This window comes from Engraulis encrasicolus, chromosome 2 (genome assembly GCF_034702125.1).
Source record: "Engraulis encrasicolus isolate BLACKSEA-1 chromosome 2, IST_EnEncr_1.0, whole genome shotgun sequence".
Taxonomy (NCBI): Eukaryota; Metazoa; Chordata; class Actinopteri; order Clupeiformes; family Engraulidae; genus Engraulis; species Engraulis encrasicolus.
The window spans coordinates 46,616,678-46,640,886 of record NC_085858.1 but is presented as its reverse complement, the minus strand read 5'-3'; the positions used below and the strand labels follow the sequence as shown (position 1 = coordinate 46,640,886).

At 44.8% G+C, this 24,209-nt stretch overlaps 2 protein-coding genes across 3 annotated transcripts in view; both read left to right on the top strand.

Moving 5' to 3' along the window:
• LOC134439788 (trinucleotide repeat-containing gene 6B protein-like) overlaps nt 1-8,841 on the top strand; it is a 39,317-nt gene extending 30,476 nt beyond the window's left edge. Inside the window, exons 21-23 of the mRNA XM_063189698.1 lie at nt 2,539-2,609; nt 5,583-5,722; nt 6,464-8,841. Coding sequence (XP_063045768.1) covers nt 2,539-2,609; nt 5,583-5,722; nt 6,464-7,046 — 794 coding nt within the window. The 3' untranslated portion in view covers nt 7,047-8,841. The remainder of the gene's footprint in view (nt 1-2,538; nt 2,610-5,582; nt 5,723-6,463) is intronic.
• Nucleotides 8,842-9,989: 1,148 nt separating this feature from the next.
• Nucleotides 9,990-23,803, top strand: csnk1e (casein kinase 1, epsilon). 2 transcript variants are annotated; one of them, XM_063189740.1, is made up of 11 exons: nt 9,990-10,214; nt 12,348-12,438; nt 13,647-13,757; nt 14,881-15,029; nt 15,560-15,788; nt 16,719-16,889; nt 19,315-19,463; nt 19,898-20,093; nt 20,438-20,577; nt 21,007-21,075; nt 21,481-23,803. In XM_063189740.1, the coding sequence occupies exons 2-10, from the start codon at nt 12,363-12,365 to the stop codon at nt 21,037-21,039; spliced, it is 1,254 nt and encodes a 417-aa protein (XP_063045810.1). In that variant the 5' UTR covers nt 9,990-10,214; nt 12,348-12,362; the 3' UTR covers nt 21,040-21,075; nt 21,481-23,803. The 2 variants fall into 2 exon arrangements, with proteins under 2 accessions (XP_063045810.1, XP_063045814.1); XM_063189744.1 differs by lacking the exon at nt 9,990-10,214 and having other exon boundaries at nt 13,621-13,757.
• The last annotated feature ends 406 nt before the right edge of the window (nt 23,804-24,209 follow it).

Here is a 24,209-nt window from a genome sequence, read left to right as displayed (position 1 = left end):
CTGAACAGAGGGCATGGTGCGGGCATCGGCGGCAGGCGACAGCTGTGGCGGCGGTGGGCGACAGTCGTGGCGGCGGTGGGCGACAGCCGTGGCGGCAGAGGGCGACAGCCGTGGCGGCGGCGTGCGACCGTCCGGGTCGCTAGCAGGCAGGGCACATTTGAAAACACGGTCACCGTGTGTCAGAGGTTGCAGGTCGGCAAAACAGGGCCGACAACTCCACCATGGCCAGCGGAACGGTAGGCCGAGGGCCAAATCGCGTCAGCCCGGCCGTAAGTGCTCTCACACGCAGACCTGAGCAAGCAGCACAGGTCACATCTGTCAACCTCAGCCGCAGGCATCTCAGCTCCAGGCAGGAGAGGCACCAGTCCCAGGGGCCTAGACGACAATGCATCAGTCAGGCAGGCAGGCACACAGGGCGAGGACACCCCAGTGGTAGCCGAGAGGGAAGCCAGCAGTCGGACAGTCAGGGCCGACGGGTAAACAAGGCAATACACACAGCAGGGCGAAGACACCCATGGTAGCCGATGCAAGAGCTCCAGGCCAACTGGTGAATACCACACAGAGGGGGCTGGGACATCCAATGGCAGCCAAGAAGAAACCCAGTAATCAGGCAAGACGAGGGTCCCGTGTCGGGAAGCGAACACTGCAACACACAGAAGGGAACAAACAAACAACACATACCCACAGGGCGAGGGCACCCCAATAGTAGGTAAAAAGTTGGCAGCAGGTAGGAGATGACACTACAATGTCCAGCAAATACTGCAAATATAAAACACAAGGGGCGAGGACGCCCCAAGTGTAGCCAACAGGAGCCAGCAGCCAGGCGGCAACACCAAGCTGACAAGCAAATAACAATGGACATTAACATTTTGGATTCGGCCTATTTTGGACACCAGATGGAAATTAGTAGCCTGGTGAACCAGCGCCACCCGCTGGACGGCAAAATGTTTTGTCTACGGGTGGGTCTGGCCTCGCATAACGATTCAATGAAGCCAGAATGCCATGAATCTGGCAAACCAATTACAACGCAAAGATGTGTTTTGAATCAAAGCGGGCAGGGTTTTGAGGGAAGGTTGTTCTCATCAACAATCTTCGGATGTATTATGCATCGAGGCCAGACTAAATTAGATTTCCACATTTAGTCTGGTTTATTAGGCTAGGAAATTAGCCCTCGGGCTACAATCTGCCATATTTACATATATGTACATGGATGTATACGTTCATTCATGTGCAATGTCCTGAAGAAATAAAGTAAAGTACATTACATTGCAATGTAGTCGGTAGGCGCTGTACACCCAGTGACTCACAATAGAGGACATACCATAAGCACAGCCAATATCATGGGCAGACAGGAGTAGCACAGTGATAGAAATGCAAGGCAAATATACACTTCTGGGGCGAAGACACCCCAGGTGAAAACAGACAATAATAAACCAGTGAAGAACACAACCCGGCAGGAATAACAACCGGGGTGAGCAGAGTGCAGCCAGAGACAGAGAGATTTTATTGTAGATTGAATCTCTGGAGCAGCGTGACGCCAACGGTGCAAGGGCACAGCGAAACACACTGGCCCGTGGAGCAACCGTACAGACAGGCTACACTGTACAAACAATGAAGCCGTAACGTAGCCTAAATACAGGCACGCGAACCCAAGTAACTGAGCTCGCGTCGAGTGTCACAACAATCGCCCAGTAATAGTAACATTCCGCGGCGAGAAACACCGCGAAAATAAATCGAAACAGTAAATGACAGTCCACTTACCCAAACGATGGCCAACATAGGCAGGCAGGCGTTAATACCTAATCCCAACTCGAAAGCGTATCACGCCACGAGACCGCTCGTCAAATCCAGTTGCGGGAAACACCACTGAAGATAACGCGGTAGCAGTTAATACATGATCAGAAAACGGCCTACCTTCCACGGGAAAGGACAAGTTATTAGCCTCCAGTCGGCGAGAACAGTGCCTCGAGCCAGGGGCTAGGCAGGCTAGGTAGCCTAGCCAGCCCTCCTCCACCGAGCGGATAACACTCAGTCGGAGACGGACACATCGTAAATGTGAAAGAGATACTCAAAGGAAAAAGCGACCAACGCCGTTTCATGGGGGGTGGAAAACCCACAGCCCCAACCCTATGGGTGCGAAACGAACAAAGCGTCAGGTCAATCCCAAAATCTCAAACGATCAACTCGAAACCTGCAATCGAGAAGATGAAAGACGTCGCTTCCTGGGTTCACCGGTGTCTTAACCCCTGACACGGGGGTCACCGGGTGACGTCACCCAGGTCACGTGTTACTTTGTTGATATTAATTCTCGACCTGCTGATCCGTAAGATGAATATTCAGTGCTGAAAGCACCGCCTCTGGCGGTCAGAAGGAACGAAATAGAACTGTTTTACTGTTTTGATTAACATTTTAGTCAGACAATGTACAACACTTTGCTCAGTTTTACTGTTTTTAAATGTGCTTTATAAGTGAAATGTACTTACTTACTTACTTAGCTCCACTGTTATGCTCTTTCCCCCCCTCCTCTCTTCTGTCTAGACTCTGCATGGAGTGATGGCACGGCCCCCAGAGGAAGCTGCTGGCTGCTGCTTAGCAACCTAACCCCCCAGGTGAGGAGGAAGGGAAGGGGAAGGCATGGAACTTTGACTTGTGTAGCGTTAAAACAAACACACACACACACACACACACACACACAACATGACCGAGGTTGGTACATGAAGTCAACAGTAATAACGTTCAGCTTCATGAATGGCTGTGTGTGCACCTCATTTTTACAACTTGTTTGTCGCGGGCGGGCGGCAGTAAAGGCCAATGACTCCTGAAGGTTGGCCACACAGATGTGCAGCTGTCGCCTACATGAAAGGGAACACGTCTCTCTCTCATAAACAGCTATATTGGCCATCTCCCTGTGCGCATTTCAGTACCATTGAAAATGGTTAATGACAATGAAATGATATCTCTGGTGACCTTGGTGGTTGTTGGGATTTGATTTGTTTCAGTCATTGGGAGCATGAATGACTGCTACGGCGGCAGTGTTGCCAGATTGGGCGGGTGGCCGCCCAATTGGGCTACTTGGGATGAGCGTCTGCGGGTAAAAACGGGAAAAATTGGCCATTTGGCGGGTTTTATTTCCAGACGTTTTGGGCCCATAGAAGTCAATGTAATTTGTTGAATTTGGGAGGAATTTAGCACATTTTGGCGGTTTTTGAGAACCTTTTGGGCGCGATTTGATCAGACACATCTGGCAACACTGTACGGCGGAGGTCTTACCAGAGGTATGAGGCGGCCAATGTGTGAATGAATATTCTATTTTACTGATTAGAGGTTCTTGCATTGAATCTTACTTCTTTTCTCAACTAAATTATTTGAATATTGTGTTCATTCTGCTGATTTCCACCATTGACAGTCGTATGAAAGATTTGTTGTGTAGAAAACAGCGCTCAAGATGCATCTCTCACTTGATCAAATCACCATGTCCACTATGTAGCAAATGTGTTTCGGCCCTTAACCCTCTAGCTACCGTAACGGCCGTGAACGTCCGGCTGGATCTGTACCATAACGGCCGCAGCCGGCCGGAATATTTTCATATGAAAATACGGCTGAACGGCCGTCATCATGCCGTTTTTCCAGCTTTCAAACACTTTAGCTCAATATTACAGACCCGCCTCGATATACTTTCAGTTTAAAAACTATATGTTTATAATATATTATTTTTCAGTATTTTAGATTTTATTACGAGATGCGCCGCTTTATGCGATTTGGCAATCTGCCGTCAATTCAAATAACGGCCGTCCGAGATTGGATGGCTACAAACACAACCATTCTGTTTCTACAACCAATATACACTAAATATGAAAACTTCCAACCCTCTTCGATCTATTTTCATGGTCAACAGCACATGTTTATGACTATTTAGGCTATTTTTAGATCATGTTGTTTTATTAGGCTTATGAGATGGTGTTCAACTGTGATGAGTTCTGCCATGGTCCTAAATAGCAAACACAACTGTCCAGCCGATGTCTACACGCTACATATTAAAAATGTAAACTGTCTTCGGTGTGTTTTCAGAGTCAAACCATATGTTGGTATCCAACTATCTTAGTTTCCTGGAACAACGAACAGCGACAGCTCTGCGTAACAGGCGCATCGTGTGAAGGAAGCGCATGGAACAATAGGCTACTCATTTTGCGTGTCAGCTTTGGCAAAGCAGTCAAGGACTGTTAATACTCCACGTTGTCCTTCATAAAAATGTGCGTGAAGACGTTGAGTTGAATGCTAACTTCCAATAATAGCCTACCAACGTGGTGTTTATAGCACTTCAATTCCGTATTAGTCAGTGATGCCTGGCGCGTCTTACCTGTGCCAAATTGGGAGGGGAAACTTCCTTAGAGCTCCATTCATGTCCTGTCTGCTATCGCGGACGCTTCTACGGTTATCCTTACACGTCTTTGGCATGGTTTAGTTCAAACATTATTAGCTAGTGTAGTCCATTACAGTTATCTCAGTTCATACCGCTTGAAAACAGGACTTTTGGGTCAACAACATTTGTTGTCTCACATGTTCATTGTTCAACTTTGACCCTGGATGGATGGATGGATAGACGGAAGGATAGATAGATAGATGGATAGATAGATCGATAGATAGATAGATAGGCCTAAATATATAGATATATAGATAGATAGGCCTAGATAATATCGGATTTTATCACAATTTTATCATTTAATCCACATCAAAGGCACTCTATGGGAATACTGAACAATTAATTATCCTTAAATGATATACCATTTCAAAGTGTGTTTTCTCTACTTTAATATGAAAGTAATTTTTAATTGACACTTTTCATTTCTTTTTCAAGTTATTTGACATTATTTAAAATATGACCAAAATTTCAATTTTTCCTTAGAATTCCTGGTAGAATTCCGGCCTATTCAATAACATTTCTGGTAGCTAGAGGGTTAAGCCAGGGGTGGGGAACCTATGTCTCGAGGGTCTTATCTGGCCCCCGATATAATTTTGATACTATGCAGTTTCACATGAAATACGACATGTTTTGTAAAGAAATCTGAGAAATTGCATTTGCAATACAATTAAGTTATATCTTCAGGTGACATAGTAAAGGTGGGGTCTGTTGTAAAGGTGGCCACCTTTACAAGAGGGAAAGTGGCCCCTCGATTGAAAACCTCCTCACCCCTCATCATCATCATCAGTACCAGTCATGGCACAAATGCAGGGGTGCCATGACTAGTCAAACCTTTTTTCATTCGAGAAGGCCACTCTCAAATTCATCCGAGGGCAGTAAAAGTCATCCGAGGGCCGTACTACGAACACAAACCGGCATTTCCCCTTGCATTTTAGGCCTATATTGAAGGCACCCACCATTTTAAAACAGACCCCACCTTCTCTAGGTTCCCTGAATATAACTTAATTGTATTGCACATATATTTCATGTGAAGCTGCATAACATTACATTTACATTGGGGGCCAGAAAAATGGCCTCAAGGGCCGCAAACGGCTTCCCCACCCCTGCACTAATGCATATGCCTCTCCAACAACGATCTTTTTTGCTCCTGATGCCTGTCCAGATCGACGGCTCCACTCTGCGTACCATCTGCATGCAGCACGGCCCCCTGCTGACCTTCCACCTGGGCCTCACCCAGGGCAGCGCTCTGATACGCTACAGCACCCCACAGGAGGCCGCCAAGGCACAGAGCGCCCTGCACATGTACGTCACACACACACACACACACACACGCACCAAAGCCCAGAGCACCCTACAATGTACCACATACACACACACACCAAAGCCCAGAGTACCCTACAATGTACGACACACACACACGCACACATGCACACACACACGCACACATGCACACACCAAAGCCCAGAGCACCCTACACATGTACGTCACACATGCACACACACACGCACACATGCACACACCAAAGCCCAGAGCACCCTACACATGTACGTCACACATGCACACACACACACACTAGCTGTGTTCCCCTCTCTTGACAGCCTCCATTGCTGTGTTATTGGCATATACATTGTGCTGGAAGATCATTCTGTTGTGCAGTCTGTTAGGATCTGTGGTGACACTATATATGATATGATATGACATTATTTAATCTACAGTATGTTGATTATGATCAAGGCAAGACTACCGTAAATTGTTTTTTTCCCCCTGAAGTAATGCCTACAAAGTTTTTTGAGGGGAGCGTCTGAATTCTTTTTTTTTCCATGAATTATAATCAGACACGATCACTATAACCTACTTGGAGTAGAGTAGAGTAACTTTATTGATCTCCGGGGGGAAATTTAAGGTGTCAAGTAGTGCTGCTAGTGCTTAGTGCCGTTTTAAATATTGTTTGCACTTATGCAGTTACTTATAAGATCGAATCACTTTTCTATTCTAATCAATATTGCTCATTGTTTGCCTCCCTCTTTAACCAACCTTGTGCAGGTGCGTTTTGGGCAACACCACCATCCTGGCCGAGTTTGTGAGTGAAGAGGATGTGGCGCGATACTTCGCACATTCCCAGGCTGTGGCAGCGGCTGGCGGCGCGGGTGGTGCTGCTGGCAGTGGCGTTGGCGTTGGCGTGACTGTGGCAGGGGGCATGGGCGTAGCCCCGGGCTCCACGGCGCCGGGCACCCCGGGGTCCAGTGGCGTCGTGGTCGGAGCGGGGGCCGTGGCCGGAGGTGGCGGTGCCGGGGCCCGTAAGCCGGGCGGCGAGCGGGAGCGGGGCAGAGGGTCTCTGCCTGGCGGTGGCGGCAGCAGCAACGGTGCGGAGGCTGGTGTCGTGGGCAGCGGCGGCGCGGGTCCCGCCACCCCCGGCGGCTGGCAGAGCCTGGACGTGGCCGGCTCCCCTCTGGACGTGTCCTCGCCACAGGGGTCCGGGCTGGGCATCTTCGCCCAGTGGAGCACCAACGGGGCTGGGGAAGGGGAGGGCGACGGAGTGGGCATCGGGGCAGGGACTGGGGTGGTGGTGGAGCCGGGAAGGGGCGGGCTCTGGGGGGGTCGTGACCCCTGGGTGCCCCAGCAGTAGCAGTGGTGGCAGTGGACTAAGGGACGGACACACTCATACACACACACACACGCGTGCGCGCGCCACCACCACCACCCACATCACGTCAGCAGCCCTGGTGACTACTGCCAGGTGTGACCTGCTGTGGTGGGGTGCTCACAAGACAAGACACACACACGTACACACACACACACACACACACACCACACCGTTGATACACTGGGTGAAGCACTCACTCGCATGCACTTTCACAGACACAAAAATACACACCTCATGCATACATCTACACAAAGACACACGCACACACCACATGCATACATCACAAAGACACACACACACACACACACTGCACGTATAAACAACACATGAACACATTCACCATTAGGAATTTCAACGTACACTGGAAGAAATGCAAGTAGACGTGCATACACTAGGGGTAGCCACAAAACCAGAAACACTGACACAAAAATGTACCTAACTCATCCAGTGGCAGAATTCTGCAAAGTAAAAGAAAAAAAAAAGTTTGTACGCATTTTTCCTGTAATGTAACTGAATGCAGGGACTGTTCTAGAAAAAGTACAAGGCCTTCTTTCACAAATGAAGATTTCAAACTGCTTAGACTTGAACATTTGGAAAGTCCAAGTCCGTTAGCCTGAGGCACTTAATGGAACTTGATCCCTTCAGCTGGAGACTTACTTATTTGAGTTACACATGCACATCCAAATCCAGAAAAGCCTTGAAAACAGATAGTCATTGTAACAGTGTTAAAGAACATCGTATGTGATGTAGGGCAACATGCAATTTTGTTTTGTTTTTCTTTCTCTTATTTTTTTTTTCTTTTTATTTTTTTTTTTAAGTCCCTTCAGGACACTGAATCAAAACACATGCAAATACACTGCTCAAATCCACATTAGACAAACCATGTATTATTGTGATTGTTCCTTATTTGTTGTTGTTGTTGTTGTTGTTGTTGCTTCATTTTGGGCGGTGAACACCCAGTATCGTCACTGCTCAGGTCAAGTCCCAACTTCCTACTGTTTTTATTTCCTCTCTGTTTATTTCAATCATCTTAGTTGTCATCGTTGGTCATCGTCACCATTAATATAGTTATTCTTTTTTTTTTTTTGACTTATTATTATTATTATATTGGTTGGCTGTTTGAGGCATTTTCTGTAGGTGGCCAGGTACTGTGTCGAGGACACTGCGTTGTGAATGAGTGAGAGCGTGCGTGCGTGTGGGAGGGTGAGACCAAATGCATAGACTGTGTCTGTGTATGTGTGCATGGGAGTGAGACTTTTTTTCTAATGTGTGTTTGCGCAAAAAAAAAAAAAACCCATCACTTTCGTCTCCTTGAATGTTTGTCTGTGAAGCTGCTTTACAGAATGTCTGTATTGTTCAGTGTGCTCTGTACGCTATGTGCTGGTTGTGTGCTCATGAACATTGGCACTAATATTGTTGTTTTTCATTTTAAAGTGTTTTTTAGGGTACTCTGTGTAGTCTTTTTTTATTGGCCGACCTGCAATAATGATTGAAAGAACCCTTTTTTTCAGATCCACCCGTCAGAAGGCATATGCATCTCGAAAGACCATGCCAAATCTTACTAGACTGAGCAGCGCAGCAAAGATATTTACAGATGCCTAAGAACTGTTGTAATATTTGTGTGTTATGTTGTTGTTTATCGTTTTAAGTTAAGAGACTTTTAACACTCCTTCAAGTGTTTTGATTTGAGATTTTACAAAGAGAAACTTTATTTAAGAAAAAAAACAAAACAAAACAGATTTAAGAGGTATAATAAATATGAAAGTATTGGCAAAGACGTTGTCCCGGTTGTCTCTTTTGCTCATTCACACGTCACTGAGGGAAAGGATTTGAGAGTGACGGACTGTGGGAAGAGATTCAGCAGGTGAGTGAGTCTCTAACAAAAGCCCTGTCCATATGGTTGCCATAACCCAATAACCCTCCTTACCAGCTCTCTTCCCTCAACAATCCCATTAAACAATCCACGGCCTGGCCCTGCCGTGGCCAACCAGTAGGGCACTAGTCTGCCATGCGGCCGACCGGGGTTCGATTCCCGGCACAGGTCATTTGCTGATCCCTCCCCATTCGAATCGCTTCCTGTCCACCTCTCACACTGTCCTGTCATCAATGAAGTCGTAAACAAAAAAAGACCACCAAAAAAAGAAAATTCTACAGCCACCCGACCAACAATCCATCACCCTCCACTTACTGTATCATCAGCATGATGCATGTTGTGCTTGTGATGCCGCCTTTCTGTTTTGTGTTGTACATGCATTCGAGGAACAACAGAATCCGCCACCATATGACACCCAAGCACACACACACCTAAGACTGGCTAACTGGATTGGGTTTTAAATAGATAATAATGACTTCTGCAGTCTTAAGGCCACTACGGTCATAGCAGATGTGCTGGGCTTGCTGGCCTGACTTCAAACATGCAGGCGGACCTGAAGCCCTGAAATTGGCTTCAGCTGTGTTTAGGGCATCTTTGTAAGCTAAGTGCATATTAGTCTGCCCTAATCCACATTATGACCCCTGCGGCTGTCCTGTTGAATCACCATTTTCATGACATGAGTGTGAAGGTCTCATCCTTCCCTGACCAAAGTCTCTTGTTCCATTATTAAATTGAAAAAACAGCATACCATAGGCTGTGGAGGGTTTCCATTGTAGTATTTTAAATCAACAGAAACATCACAATGATATAAACCCCAGTATAAGCTCAAGCAATTTGCAAGGGGAATGACAAACTGTAATTTAAAGCACTGTAGAATAAAACATTTCAAATATACAGTCAAGCTACTATTTCCATATTATAAACATATTTACCCATAAACCACGGTCAGTAGTTATTTTTTTGTTGTTTTCCATTCCATGTAGTGTGACTTTAAGGCAATCCGGGTGCCTTAGGCATCCTGGGAATGACATCATCGGTGTTGTCAATGGTGCGTTGCGAGCAACGAGAGGGGGAGATAGACTGAGGCTGAGACGGGCATTTGCAGAGAAGCTTCTCAGGGACTATCAACAGGGCGTACTATAGAACGCAAGAGGAAAATTGGGGTATGAGCTCCGTCAGAATCCGCTCCCATCCTTCGCTGCCCAAGGACCAGTCTGACTGACAACCACTGGTTCAGCACCACCGCCGTCTCACCTCTCAGATAAGCCCAATATCGGGTAAGAATTATGCCAACAAACCGCCGAAACCAGGGGGGAAAGGTGTAAGAGCTTGTTTCGCCCAAACGGGAGTGTTGTATTCGGAGCATCGTAGAGGGGGAGGGGGCGCTTTCAGATGCCTGTCCTCACAAGCATAGCCTGTACTATGTCCCAGTGTTTGGGTGCGGCAAGAAAAAAAAAAGTATTTTGTGTTCGTTTCATGAACACCAGAACTGTTATTCCGCATTCGTTGGCGACATTTTATTTAAAAACTGTGTTGGTTTCTACTTAGGCAAGCATCCTAACCAGAACACAACAGTGTTTCTTCCAATGTTAGCAAGCTAACAGACTACCAAATGGTCTCTCTTGAAATAGTGGACATACACCGTCCAAACACCATTTGTCTGGAATTCGTGTAAATGTTACATTGTTTCAAACCCAGTGTCACAAGGAGAGAATTCCAGGCAATGTTACATTGTAGCTGGCTGGTTGGCTGGCTACCTTCCACCATGGCTACATTTGATCAGTGCTATGGACAACCAGTCTAGTGTAGACTGTGTTGTAAAAGAATGACGTATTGTAGAATCTAGCCCTTGATATTCCTATGAAGCCAATGGAACATGTCAGCCAGTGTCGCTTGTAAACTTGACGTTGATTAAATGTCTCATTTCTGATGTTGGTAACAAGGCAGGGGCACATAAGCACACGTATCGGTGCACAGAATGCATGAACGCATGCATGGGAAGAGTAGCGATTGTTTATGAATATTGCATTAGGTGGGCAAACATACTTAAATCCTTAACTTCCTGGTGCATGTCTATGGTTGTATGTTAGCAGGGTGACAATACATTTTCCTCGTAGCCTTAGTAATTGTGCATGGATGGTTGCACGATGAGGTCAACCAAGCTTGTCGATCCTCGATGCAATTTCAGTATTGCGAAATAGGAATACACCAAACACCCATAAAAATCATGACATCAGAGCTATGTACCAGCACAGTTGTATTGACTTGATAGTATAAGGGTTTAAACATCATTGCACTGACAAGAAGTAAAACAAAAACCGAGTGTTTTGTTGGCATGGAACATACTGTTGAGTTCCGAGCGCAGGGGATTTGTTGTGCCTGCACGAGTACTGAAACCCTGACCAGGTCACCGGAGGAGAAATTGCAGCCCAAATATTTATGGCCGGGCTAGTGATTGTGGCCTAGACAAGGTCGGGTTATTTTGTCCCCCTTTAAAACATTCTGTCTTGTGTCAATCTGTCTAGCCTTTTAAGGATCAATGGATTCTGTCGTCTGTCAATGGATAACAGCTAAATATAATCTTTACTCAGAGGATAGCAAGAAAGCTTCCTGGGAGAATGTTAGATGTCTCACTGGTGCATGCACATCCTCAGAACGAAATAAACTGTTTTTACTGTAAGACATTTGCTGCAAAGATCACACCTCTTTCCTGTTGCATTCAAAGGCCATGCTTTGTACAGACCCAAGTTACTTTGAAAGTGGCTGTGAAGAGCACACAGCCCTGAATCTTGGCTTAGTTTTGCAGTGGCGTGGCTTTTGGTTTGAGCTTTGTGGTGTAGCGTGGCGTGGTGTAGTAGGCTATAGTGATTAATAAAAGATGACTCCTTCCCCATATCACGTGCCCGTGAAGACCCACTTCCCCCACGGTCCCCCTGATTTTATCAAGTATCCTGATTGTACAGAGCTTCATCCTCCTCCAGCTTTTAGTTAGATTAACTGTATAGGCTTACTGGCCATATCGGCTGACCGGCTCTCTCTGTCACCACTCAGTCGGACAGAAAACACTGACGATTTCTGTTAACTTTCAGTTGAAGTACCTTATTAGGGCAACGGCACAAAGTTGTAATCCGCATAACGTGATAAACATTTGATCAGGCTCGGAGAGAGAGAGAGAGACAAGGTGTTAGTGATGCATAAGTAGATGAGGCCTTGCTGATAAGCTGCAGTTGTGTCTGTGTGTCCAGCTTTGCTGACCTTTCGTCTAAGGGTATGTATCATTCTCCCAAACAATTTGGCCTTGATTCTCTCTACAGTATTACTGATTAGGCTGCTTTAGGCCATGAACTGTTATTCAGCAATGAATGCTTTGCGGTGACCCTTGTCGTTGCTCTCCTGTCTGTCCAACCTAGCAAACCCGCACAACCATGGAGCTCAGAGTGGGGAATAAATATCGGCTCGGCCGCAAGATTGGCAGTGGCTCTTTCGGTGACATATACCTGGGTGAGTAATAGCCTTCTTGTCATTCGCTACTGTTTATTTTTGTGGATATACAGGCCACTTTATTAGAATATCATGAAAAAGTTCCATAATTCCATCAATAATGTTAAACTGTCATGGATTAGATTTATTTCCCACATTTTGAACTATTCCAATCATTTGTTTGCCAAAATATGTAAAAAATAAACAAATGAATGATTGGAATAGTACAAAATGTGGGCAATAAATCTGTAATCGATAACATTTTTCACGATATTCTAATAGGGTGGCCTGGAGCTGTACAGTATCTGCAGTACGGAGTATACCCATTTGTCTTAGTGCCCATTTTACTTTATATGGTTGTTGTGACTGATTAATGCCATATGTAGATAGTTTATAAACGTGCATTTCCTGGTAATTGATAAATCTGTCTTTCATCCCAGAGGATTCACTGATGCTCAGGTTTTAGGCCTGTCCTGTACCACCTGACACAATGGAGCACAGAAATGAATTATCAGTGCGGCCTAAACTACATACACATCATATGGAAATGCACGTCACCTCACCTCTTTGCTACTGCAGATGCTTTGTTTAACATTGCCATAAATGTAAATGTGAGATGTGCTAAGCGCCAACATTACTGTAGGAGAAAAAACTGCACACTCTCAATGCTTATACTGCACTCATCTGTACAACGCACTGAGAGAACATTTGTTTTCTACTTTCAACTTGTTTCTTTACTCGCACACACCCAAAGTTGCCTTTTGTCCTCCAAGTTGAGCTTAGGACTGACACTATAACAAATTTTGCTGGACGATAAATTGGCCAAGACATTTTTGGGATGAAGGGTTATATTGACGTTCTCGTGGTCATTTTCAAATAATATAATGACAATTGGATAAAAATGGGATAAAAAAGGCAATAAAAATGTGAATACCCCCTTTCTAATTTTGAAGATGATAGATAGATAGATAGATAGATAGATAGATAGATAGATAGATAGATAGATAGATAGATAGATAGGCCTAGATAGATAAGGCAAACAGACTGAAAATCAAAAATACACCAAGAGAGAGAGAGAGAGAGTGACGAGGAAAACAAAGAAGCACGCAAATATAACTTATTGTGGCCAAAAAAAGTAATTATGCTTGTAAAAACGTATTGTGTGATATATTGACTTGAATATTGAATGTTGTGTCCGCCAAGTTGAGCGTGCTTCTCCCTTCCTCCAGGTGCCAACATTGCCACGGGAGAGGAGGTGGCCATCAAGTTGGAATGTGTGAAGACGAAGCACCCTCAGCTCCACATAGAGAGCAAGTTCTACAAGATGATGCAGGGAGGAGGTGGGTGTCCGTCCGTCTGTCTGTCTGTCTGTCTGTCTGTCTGTCTGTCTGTCTGTCTGTCTGTCTGTCTGTCTGTCTGTCTTCTCCGACTGCACACCTCAGGGGCATATACTAAGACAGGCTCTTCTATTAGATGATTTCCCTCTTAACTTAACCTAGTTTACTCCTGAACCAGCTTCCTTAGAATACCCCTCAAATGAGGACTCCAGTCTCTTCTATTAGATGATTTCCCTCCTTAACTTAACCTGGTTTACTCCTGAACCAGCTTCTTAGAGTATACCCCTGAACCAGCTTGTTAGTATACCCCTCTGTTGTACTGGCATGGCTGTGTGGGTTCTGTTTATGGCAAAGTGTCTTCCACATAGACTAGTGCTCAGAAAAAAAGCGTATTGATCTTACCTGTTTGCTGCAGTACGAAGGGTCATTGATGGCAGGAATAGCTTGACTGCTATAATTGTAACAAGTTATTTTTATCAGTCTAGTCTAAGTTTGTTTGTTTTTCAAATTGTGAAGTTGTTTGTACATAAACTCTAATGGTGATTATGTAATGGTTTAGTAATAATGTTGGGATGATTTTTCCAGTGATTGGATAAAAGAACACTGAAGCAGAATCCATTAGACCTCACGAGCTGGGGCCACCACATAATGCCATTAGCTCTCAGTCACACTGATAACTTTATAGCTTTAAAGCAGTGTTCTTCAATGTTGACAGTCGTGTGTGTCATCAAAAGTTAAAGTGATTATTATACTGTAGATTCTGGTCTGAAAACCCTTTATCCTGTTGGGATTAGAGTATGTTGCCAGTCTGTAGTGTAGCGGATCAACTCGTGTGGTGATCCATTTCTCCCTTTCTCTTCCTCTCCCTTTTCCCAGTTGACATTACATTCCATCTATGGAGTGGTATGGTGCACACTGCACAGAACCTTATGGCAAAAATCAACCTCTCTCTCTCTCTCTCTCTCTCTCTCTCTCTCTCTCCCCCCCATGAAGTGGTGGGACCATTACCACTGTGGTAGCATAAAAGCATAAATGAACTTATGTCTCTGTCTTCTCCATGCCCCTCTCTCTGTCTCTCCCCTTCTCTTTCTATCTCTCGCTCCCCACCTTTCCTCTGTCTCTGCAGTGGGCATCCCGTCCATCAAGTGGTGTGGTGCGGAGGGCGACTATAACGTGATGGTGATGGAGCTGCTGGGCCCTAGCCTGGAGGACCTCTTCAACTTCTGCTCCCGCAAGTTCAGCCTGAAGACCGTGCTGCTGCTGGCCGACCAGATGGTACAATAGACCTCTTAGTGGCTTGGTTTAGGTTTTTTTAGCCCCCCTCTCACTCTTCTGCGCTCTCTCTTGTCTATTTCTTTCTCTTTCCCTCACTCTATGTCCCTCGCTCTCCCCCACCCCCTCCCTCTCTCTCTGTTTGTCTGTTTCTCTCTCTCTCTCTCTCTCTCTCTCTCTCTCTCTCTCTCTCTCTCTCTCTCTCTCTCTCTCTCTCTCTCTCTCTCTCTCTCTCTCTCTCTCTCTCTCTCTCTCTCTCTCTCTCTCTCAACTCCAGTGCCACTTTATTTGTCTTTGTCCTGAGCAGCCTCTTGTGCTAGTGACACACTCTTGACAATGACAACAGTTGGTTAAGTAACAGCAGCACAGCAACTCACTCCGGGTGCTCCATGGGTCACAGCATGTGGATCAGTGTCTTGTGATGTTGATGATGTTTTACCCTCGCTCACACTGTCCACAGTTTCACCGCAATGCACTGCTGCTGTCTGTCTGTCTGTCTCTCTCTAACCCCCGTGACTCCTTGTGTTGTCCAGATCAGCCGCATCGAGTACATCCACTCCAAGAACTTCATCCACAGAGACGTGAAGCCCGACAACTTCCTGATGGGCCTGGGCAAGAAGGGCAACCTGGTCTACATCATCGACTTCGGCCTGGCCAAGAAGTACCGCGACGCCCGCACCCACCAGCACATTCCCTACCGCGAGAACAAGAACCTCACCGGCACCGCCCGCTACGCCTCCATCAACACCCACCTGGGCATCGGTAGGTGTTCGCAGGTGTTTCATTTGATACCAAATTCGGTGCCAAATTGATCCTGAATGGTACTTTTTTCGTTACTTACAACAGCAAAAACACCGCACAGGTTTTGTAATGAAACAATGACTTTATATATGCCTACAGTATGTTGTCCGTCTTTCAAATTGGAACTTTCAGACTAGAGATGTTGTGTGCAGGCATTGATACTCAAACACACACACACAGGCGTCAAAAAACAGTTCAGAAGTATAGGCCTAAGCCCTGCCAGAGTGTCCTTCCAGCATTGGTGTCTTCACTGAGTACTACAAGGCTGCATCTGAATGCTCTAGTAGGCACTGCCTCCATACCAGCAGCTACCACTCGACATCTTGACCAGTAGCTTTTATGTAGAACTTCAGCCAATGGTAAGCACAATTCGGACTTAATAAAGCACCACCATTTACTTGCCCTGTGTACATGTAAGCAGGACCTACATTAAAAGCCTTTACTCAATTGCTCATGTCTGGCTGTGACGTAGTTAGTCTGGCTACAAGGGCGCTTTTCACGTTGGGCGAACCATGTCAATGGAAGCACAACATAGCCAGCCTCTCTCTCTCGCTCTCCGAAGTGTTCTTAACTGAGTTATATGGTCTTCCTCTTCTGTGAAGTCATTGCGTAAGGCCAAACTCTGTTATTTAGTGTGCATTATAGAAACACACACCCGACTGGACGGTGTATCTAAAAGAGGCCTAATGCTGTGTGTGTGTGTGTGTGTGTGTGTGTGTGTGTGTGTGTGTGTGTGTGTGTGTGTGTGTGTGTGTGTGTGTGCGCGTGTGCGTGTGCGTGTGCGTGTGCGTGTGCGTGTGCGTGTGCGTGTGCGCGTGCGCGCGTGCGTGCGCGCGTGCGTGCGTGTGCGTGTGCGTGGGTGGTCCTGGTCCTGGTCCTGGTCCATTACAGAGCAGTCCCGGCGTGATGACCTGGAGTCTCTGGGCTACGTGTTGATGTACTTCAACCTGGGCTCTCTGCCCTGGCAGGGCCTGAAGGCTGCCACCAAGAGGCAGAAGTACGAGCGCATCAGCGAGAAGAAGATGTCCACGCCCATCGAGGTGCTGTGCAAGGGCTACCCATGTGAGTTCCCCAAAGCTTTGTTTACTGCTGTCATGTGTTGTCATGCATGGATGGGCAATATGGACTGGTGTCTGACTTGCAATTTGTCTGTTTTACATGTTGGAAGTGATGTGACGTGGTGGTTGTGGAGGGGTGTCAGTGTCAATGTTCGTTTTCTGAGACTGATGTGTGGAATGCAGCAGGGAGTGTTAAGCAATTTGTCACCCAAACCCTGAGGGCCAGACCGAACGAGCCTTTAGCAACCACCGTCAAGCTCAAACATGCCAGCTGCAGATCGCAGAAACATGCATAAAATGTGTTAATTATGAGCAGGGAAGGGAACATGTGCTGTGGTTTGTGTGTGCCAGAACCAGGCTACTGGTTTAGACGTCTGTTGTTGTCTATTTTTGTTCTGTGTGTACCTGACTGCTTTGTTGCATGCTATAAATAGGCTGAGCTATTGGAGAAATTGGAGAAATTCTCAGTCTACTGTAATGGTCTTGCCATGGCTGAAAGAAAATGCGCCTAATACGAATTGCGATTTGCAAAAGTTTTGGAAACAAGTAAGAGGTTTTTAATGGGATTTGAAATGGTAATGTTTTTTTTGAATGGTTGAAAGTATACATTTGGAAATTATGGCTCTCATATTAAAATAAGCCCAGTTGGTGATTAGTCAGGTAATGAAAGTGGAAATGGTGCAGTCATTATCCCCACCGCTCATCCAGAGTTTGCACCCCATAGTTTGGTGCTTATTGAAAATAAAAGGGAAGCTGTCTCTATGCTAGTCTGCTCTCATCATACCAGCATACTCATTTAATTTGTACAGAGGATCTGGAACGGAACAATCGTCAATTGAAGGGTTGAACTCCGTTGAAATTTGTAACGTACTTATCATTTTACCCAGATGCTAACATTTGGTCATTTCATTGAAAAGCGATAACGATGGTTGGAGAGAAGAAATCTGAGATTTTGAAATGTGTGGCCTTCACACTCCAGTTGTCTGGTGACAAGACTAAAGCCCTCCCTAGACACCTGGCCCAGACATGGAAGAAACATTTCTTTGACTGGAGCTTACGTATGGCAAGACCATGCTAGTTATATAAAACATTGCCCACATTCTACCCAGACTACTGTCAGGAAATCGGTTCTGTGCCAGTTGGCTAATGGGTCCAAATGGGTTTTGAGGTTTTTAGGCAAGGGTCACTCACATGCATCTTTGATATCAAGCTTTACACTAAAACGTCTTATTCTAAAACTCGTCAAGTTATGGTCTTGCCCTTGTTGTGTTGATGCTGTGTTATCATGACCATACTGACGTATGGTGGGATTTTTATTATCGGTAGGTCATTGGTGAGCTTTTCAAGCTATTACTAGAACACTGTTGCTTGTTGTTCTAATAAATAGACACTCATTTGTAATTTGTAATTTTGTAATCTGATTGTGCAGCTTGCTGTGTGAACCTGGTACGACCATTATAATTCCAATACAGTTCTTGCCTTGACCGATATGGGTCATTTTGAATTTCCAGTGAGCAGTAGTGTGAGTGTTGGCCTGCTTCACACCTTCAACATATAAGGTTTCAAGAGTATCTTAAGGTACACTGTGCAGGAAATGGTCAAAAAAGATACTGCAACTATGCTTCTCATTGAAACTGGGCTGCCTATTGCCAAATTTGATCTTTTCATGAACGTTTACTAAGTAATAAACTAATATTTTCTAGTATGGCCCAAGTACAGTCATTTTTGCAGCTAAAAATGGCTATTTCTGGAAATGCAAAATGGCGCACCATGGAGAAGATCCCCCTTTTAATGTATGGAAAGTGCAATTTTTCCAGTCATAATGAATTCTTAGAATTTGATGGTGGTGGTAAATATTCATGAAAAAGGTAACATTAGTGAATGGGCAGCATGAATTCTGGAAATAAACAACTAAAAATCTTACAGTGTACCTTTAAAGGCCACTGAATACTCACTGGATAGACCAGTGATTCTCAACCTTTTTTAACAAAGACCCTCTTGACCGCATCATAGGTCTGCCAGCGCCCCCTTGACGTTATCATAAGCCTGCCCACACCCCCTTAGTTTTAAAAAACAAAATAAACTAGCTTTCTCCTTCTCATCAACCCCTAAGGGAAGAAAAATATTGTTATTGGCCCATTGACTGATGAGATAAGGATTGACTATTTGGGATTTGACAGGTGATAAGTTGAATGTCAGCAAAGTGTATGGTAAGGAAAGTTGTCTTCTGTCTTAAAAGTTCTCTCACATTTTGGCTTCAGGGTCAAGCACTTGAACTGGACGGAATGCTGTCTGTGACTGGGTTAAAAAAAAGAGAAAAAAAATGGGTCACCTCTTATGCACTGATACTGTGAGCACCATTGTGGGAACAGTTGTACTTTGACTTGCATTAATCCTTGAACTGTTTGGTTGGTTGTTTGTGTTTTCAGCTGAGTTTTCTACCTACCTGAATTTCTGTCGCTCCTTGCGCTTTGACGACAAACCAGACTACTCGTACCTTCGTCAGCTCTTCAGAAATCTGTTCCACAGACAAGGCTTCTCTTACGACTATGTCTTTGACTGGAACATGCTTAAGTTTGTAAGTACCACTGATGCCCTCAAACTACCTAGAGTAGAGTAGAGTGACTTTATTGATCCCGGGGGGAAATTAAGGTGTCAAGTAGCTTACATAAATACACATAATGCCCACATGGACATGAACATTTCAAGACACATGTAACACAGGTAATAGTCAGGGAGGGGAAATATAAATAAACTCTACCTCTCACCTTACTTCTCTGAGTAAGCAGTGCACCTGCCATGCATCAGCAATTCATTATTTGAAATGAAAAGTTCTCTTGTTTTCCTATCATTACGGACTTCTGCTAATAATTTATTTAATTTATTTTACCTTTTTACCATGTATTGTGTTGGTGAGAAGTCTACTGTGTATTTGTTATAAGTAAGTGACGTAAGGTGCTACCATAGTTCGAGCTGTGACCGCATCTCCTCTTCTTCATACATCACTTCTAGGGTGCCAGCAGAACAGCTGAGGAGGGCGATCGGGAGAGGAGGGGAGGTGAGGAGCGTGACGAGAGAATCGGTGGAGGTCCACGGGGATCGGCTGCAAGAGGCCATCCGCCCGGCCCCAACCCCTCGGCCCCCAACCGGGTCAGAAACGGGCCCGAACAGGCCATCTCCAACCCCGCCTCACGAGTCCAGCAGTCTGGTAAGGCTCTCAAGATGTGTGTACTTTCATAACAAATCAGTATGTCGGTGGGCACATTGCAGTTCCCTTCTACTGAGAAAAAGTTGTCAAGTGCAGTACGATTAAACAAAAATGATGCTGCAGACTTCCATTCATTTTTTTGCTGCTTTGTCGATGGGCATAGGAAAATGTATAGAAAAATCTTATTCTACAGCTATCAAACAATGGAGCATAAAGGATTTTAACTGTGCGGATTGTATCATGATGTGTGTATTCTGTTCAGTCCACTTGTCAAACATATTGAAGAGCATTTTTTGAGTGCATACCCTCAATGATTTTTCTTTCTCTCCCCCTCACCTCTTCAGGGAACACATCGCCTCGCGCTATCTCTCGTGCGGAGCGGGAAAGGAAAGTCAGTATGCGTCTCCACCGAGGAGCACCTGCCAACGTGTCTTCGTCTGACCTCACTGCCCGTCATGACCAGTCTCGCATTTCCACGTCACAGGTGAGTGCCCTCTTTAGGCCCATCAGAACTGTTGCCTGGGTGATCGTTTTACATTTGAAATATGGATGGATTGGCCATGTTGCTCTTAATTCAGCCAATGGTTTCATCTCCTCTATTCTAGCAGTTTATCTGTAAGCAAATGGACTTCTCTGGACTGCTTGAAACATGAAGCTTCATCTGAAAGCAACTGTATGTCAAAGAAAAGAAGTCCAGTAGCTTACGGAAAAACTCTTCAGAAAACATGATCTGGATGATTTAGAATCTTCAGACATGCTTCTCTTCCATCCTGTCTTCTCATAAACCCTGCAATAGCTCGGTTTCCTTGTAGAAATTCACACTCATAATTTGGAGAACTAGAATAGTCTGACCTTTTGAAATCAATCTGAAATGAGTTTAACGCTTTCACTTTTTTGACATTGCACCCTACAGGTCAGCATGCCGTTCGAGCACCTAGGAAAGTGAAAGTCCCTCAGCTCCATGCACACTGAATACTGACTGGTAAGACCTTTTTGCATCCACCCACTTTTTAACCCATTTTAGCCTAAGCCCTTTTTGGGAAAAGGTGCCCTCTCCCTATTTAAACCTAAATATCTCAGCCTCAGAAGCACATAAAAACATGAAATAAGATGCATTTAAAAGCTAGAACCTTCATTCTGCACTGAATGTGTTCATTCAGCTCTAATTTATCCACATTTTTGATAAAACAGTTCAAATCAAATCTCAAGAACCTGAATGCAGCGTATACTGTATGTTGCTTTAGGACACTATGGGTTAAAATCCCATTTCAGCCTCCATTGTTATACCACCCCGAGACATGAGACCTTGTTCCCAATCCAAATGTGTTAAAATTGCAGCTGGATTTCTGAAATACTGAGCAATAATGGCTAAACCTTTATTTTACAGGGCATCAGGTGACACTCCTTGCTCCAGATTCTTTTGGTTTTGTTTGTTTGTTTTTAAATGTTGCCAGTGAGACCAAGAGATGGACACGGAAGGCATGGACTGGGGAGAAAGGGGATGGATGGATGGATGGATGGATGGATGGATGAATGGATGGGTATGTTTTTAGCAGAAGTTTGGATCTTCACTCATTGTCAACCAAAACTCATTCCGAGGAAAGAAAGCAAAACATTGTTTTTTTTTTTCCTCACCTCTCCTCACTCTGAAGACCGTCATATCCTGCATTGTTACCCATTATCTGAACTCCATGGTAGTATGTGTCCTCATGCCAACAGGGCCTCAGTCCCTTCTCTCCCAGTATGTCATTGTCATTGGGAGACCCGGAAGTCTTGGCTATGCTGAGGCATGTGGTCCTTATTGTTCCTTATGGAGAATGTAGCTGTTAGCATGTGCATATTCCGATCTGTGCAGAGAGTCAACATGTTAGTCTTTCACAAGTGTAATTTTGCACACCGAAAAAAAAAACGCTCATGGTACCTGTCTTCATTCTGGTAGTGCTTTAACTACATGTTGTTTTTAATCCATTATCGGTGGAAGGGCAGCCAAAAGATGTCCTTTTTTGCTCTTAAGAAGAAGACGGGCGGTTTGTTATGTCCTTGTGGTTTTATTGGAGAAGTGGAATTCAAGAGAGAAACGGAGAGGTAATACTAAGAGTAATGAGAGGAGGAGGGGGTTGGAAAGATGACAGAAAGCCAAGGAAAGTGATGACTAGCATTGGGGATCCTTAGCGGACCAGGGGAATGTGGAGAGACACAGGTTCAGATCTTTTGCCCTTTTCTATGGCCAATGTCTTACTCGTCATATTCACTGTTTGATGTGATCGCGAACTTTTTCCTGACCAAGTTGACGACAAGCTGACATCCGACCCAGAGATTTTAGATGGTAAAGGATACGGCTATGCTTCATTGTTGTCATCCTTTTTTATATTATTATTATTCCTAAAATCCTCACTTGAGCCCGTTTCCCATCATTTTTTTTAATTCAAATATAAAACGCCAGCCACTCAGCGGTGGAGATATCATCATCAAATGTTTTTACGTTGCCGATGAGGTGCCACACCATTCCAGGACTCCAGTCCTTTGCTGACAGGGTGGACATGTCATGTGACCTTTGACCTATGTCAATGTATTTGACCAGAAACTGCGAAAAGGAAAGCGGAAAGGAAAAGAACCACGGCCAACTAGAATTCCTATGATTGTTCTTATTGTCAACATTTTTTTCTTTTCTTCTGTTTTTTTACTTTTTAATTGTGTTTTTCTTCTGGAGATCTGGTGGGAGGGGAGGGGCATGAAGTAGAATGACATTACTTTACCTTTTTTTTTACGTCACTGTAATTTTTTTCTGTATAAAGCCAAATGTCGTTGGTTGTTTCAAGGTGTAATGTAGAAAAACTAAAAATGCTTAAAACCCTGGGGTGGGATCAGAGATTTATGAAATATATATATACACATATAAATATTATATATATATATATTAAAAAGTACTAAATTTGAGTGGGACTCAAATGTGTTGCATTGTCTACTGGGTCATTAGTCAGAGCTGCTGTGTACCTGGTTTTCTGTTCCCTGTTCTGCGTTACAGCTGTATGTGACTGAAGCTATTCCTCAATGGAACGGCCTGCTCAGTTGAAGTTGTGGGGGGTGTGAGTGTGTGGGAGAGGTTGCATCAGTGATTGGGCATTGTTAATCTCTGCAGCCACGGTTGCCATATTCACAACGTGTTGTTTTCCTGTTCGTCTCAAATGTCTAGGGGCTACACCCAATGATGGACCCGTGTTCGTATGACACTGGCCGCTGAATGGCCGGGGGGGACGGACGGGTTACACCCTAATTTTCAAGGATCTTGATTTGGTCATTTTGCTCCTGGATATGTTCTTTGTTGTCATTGGTTTACTTTTTTTAGACTGTGATTTTAGTCAGACATCAATGTATCTGCCTGGATGGATGGCCTCTTGACTGATGTGTTGATGAACGCCTGTGGTTATGCATGGATGCTGAGACTGTTGTGCAGTCACACAGCACGATCGTTCGTTCATACCGTGCCATGTCAGCAGGCTGTGTAAAGGACCCAGTAGCAATGTTACCAAGGGGCCATGGGGTGGGACAGGGCTAGAAAATATTATGGGTCAGGAACGGATAGGGGGACGAGGATTCACTTTCTGTATTGTGTACTGATATCTTGTACAGTTCTTTAACACACTTTAACTTTATTTACAACAGTATTTGTGTATATTTTATGAAGTAATAATAAAAAATGAGCAAAACAATTTTGGTTCTATTTGCTTTTTTACCTTTCACTTACAGGTGTGGGACCGGAGTGCATAAAAGATTGGTTAAATATGACCTATTCTTTCTGTTTCTGTTTTTTTTTTTTCTTCGAGTTGACCACTCCAGTCTCCTCTGGCTAAGCAGTCCACCACAAGTTCAGACTCGAGTCAAGCATTTGTATGCTGGACCAGCTGGCACTGTTTGCGAGAGGGGATTACGTCATTTACACCATTTTATGGCAAGCCGTTCCACTTTTCATCGTTTCCCTGGCCTGAGGTTTGGGTCTGGCGAGCATTTGACACCCCCCGCTCCCCCCTAATGAATGCATGATTAGTTATTTGATTTAATCTTCAGATTCTGTAATTGTCAATCAACTCTGTCATCAACTTAACCATTTTACAAACA

Excerpts from the sequence above, each read along its gene's own strand:
- csnk1e (XM_063189740.1), top strand. The coding sequence starts at position 12,363 with ATGGAGCTCAGAGTGGGGAATAAATATCGGCTCGGCCGCAAGATTGGC. Across the intron at positions 12,439-13,646 it reads TTTCGGTGACATATACCTGG|GTGCCAACATTGCCACGGGA; the intron begins GTGAGTAATAGC and ends CCCTTCCTCCAG. Across the intron at positions 15,030-15,559 it reads TGCTGCTGGCCGACCAGATG|ATCAGCCGCATCGAGTACAT; the intron begins GTACAATAGACC and ends TGTGTTGTCCAG.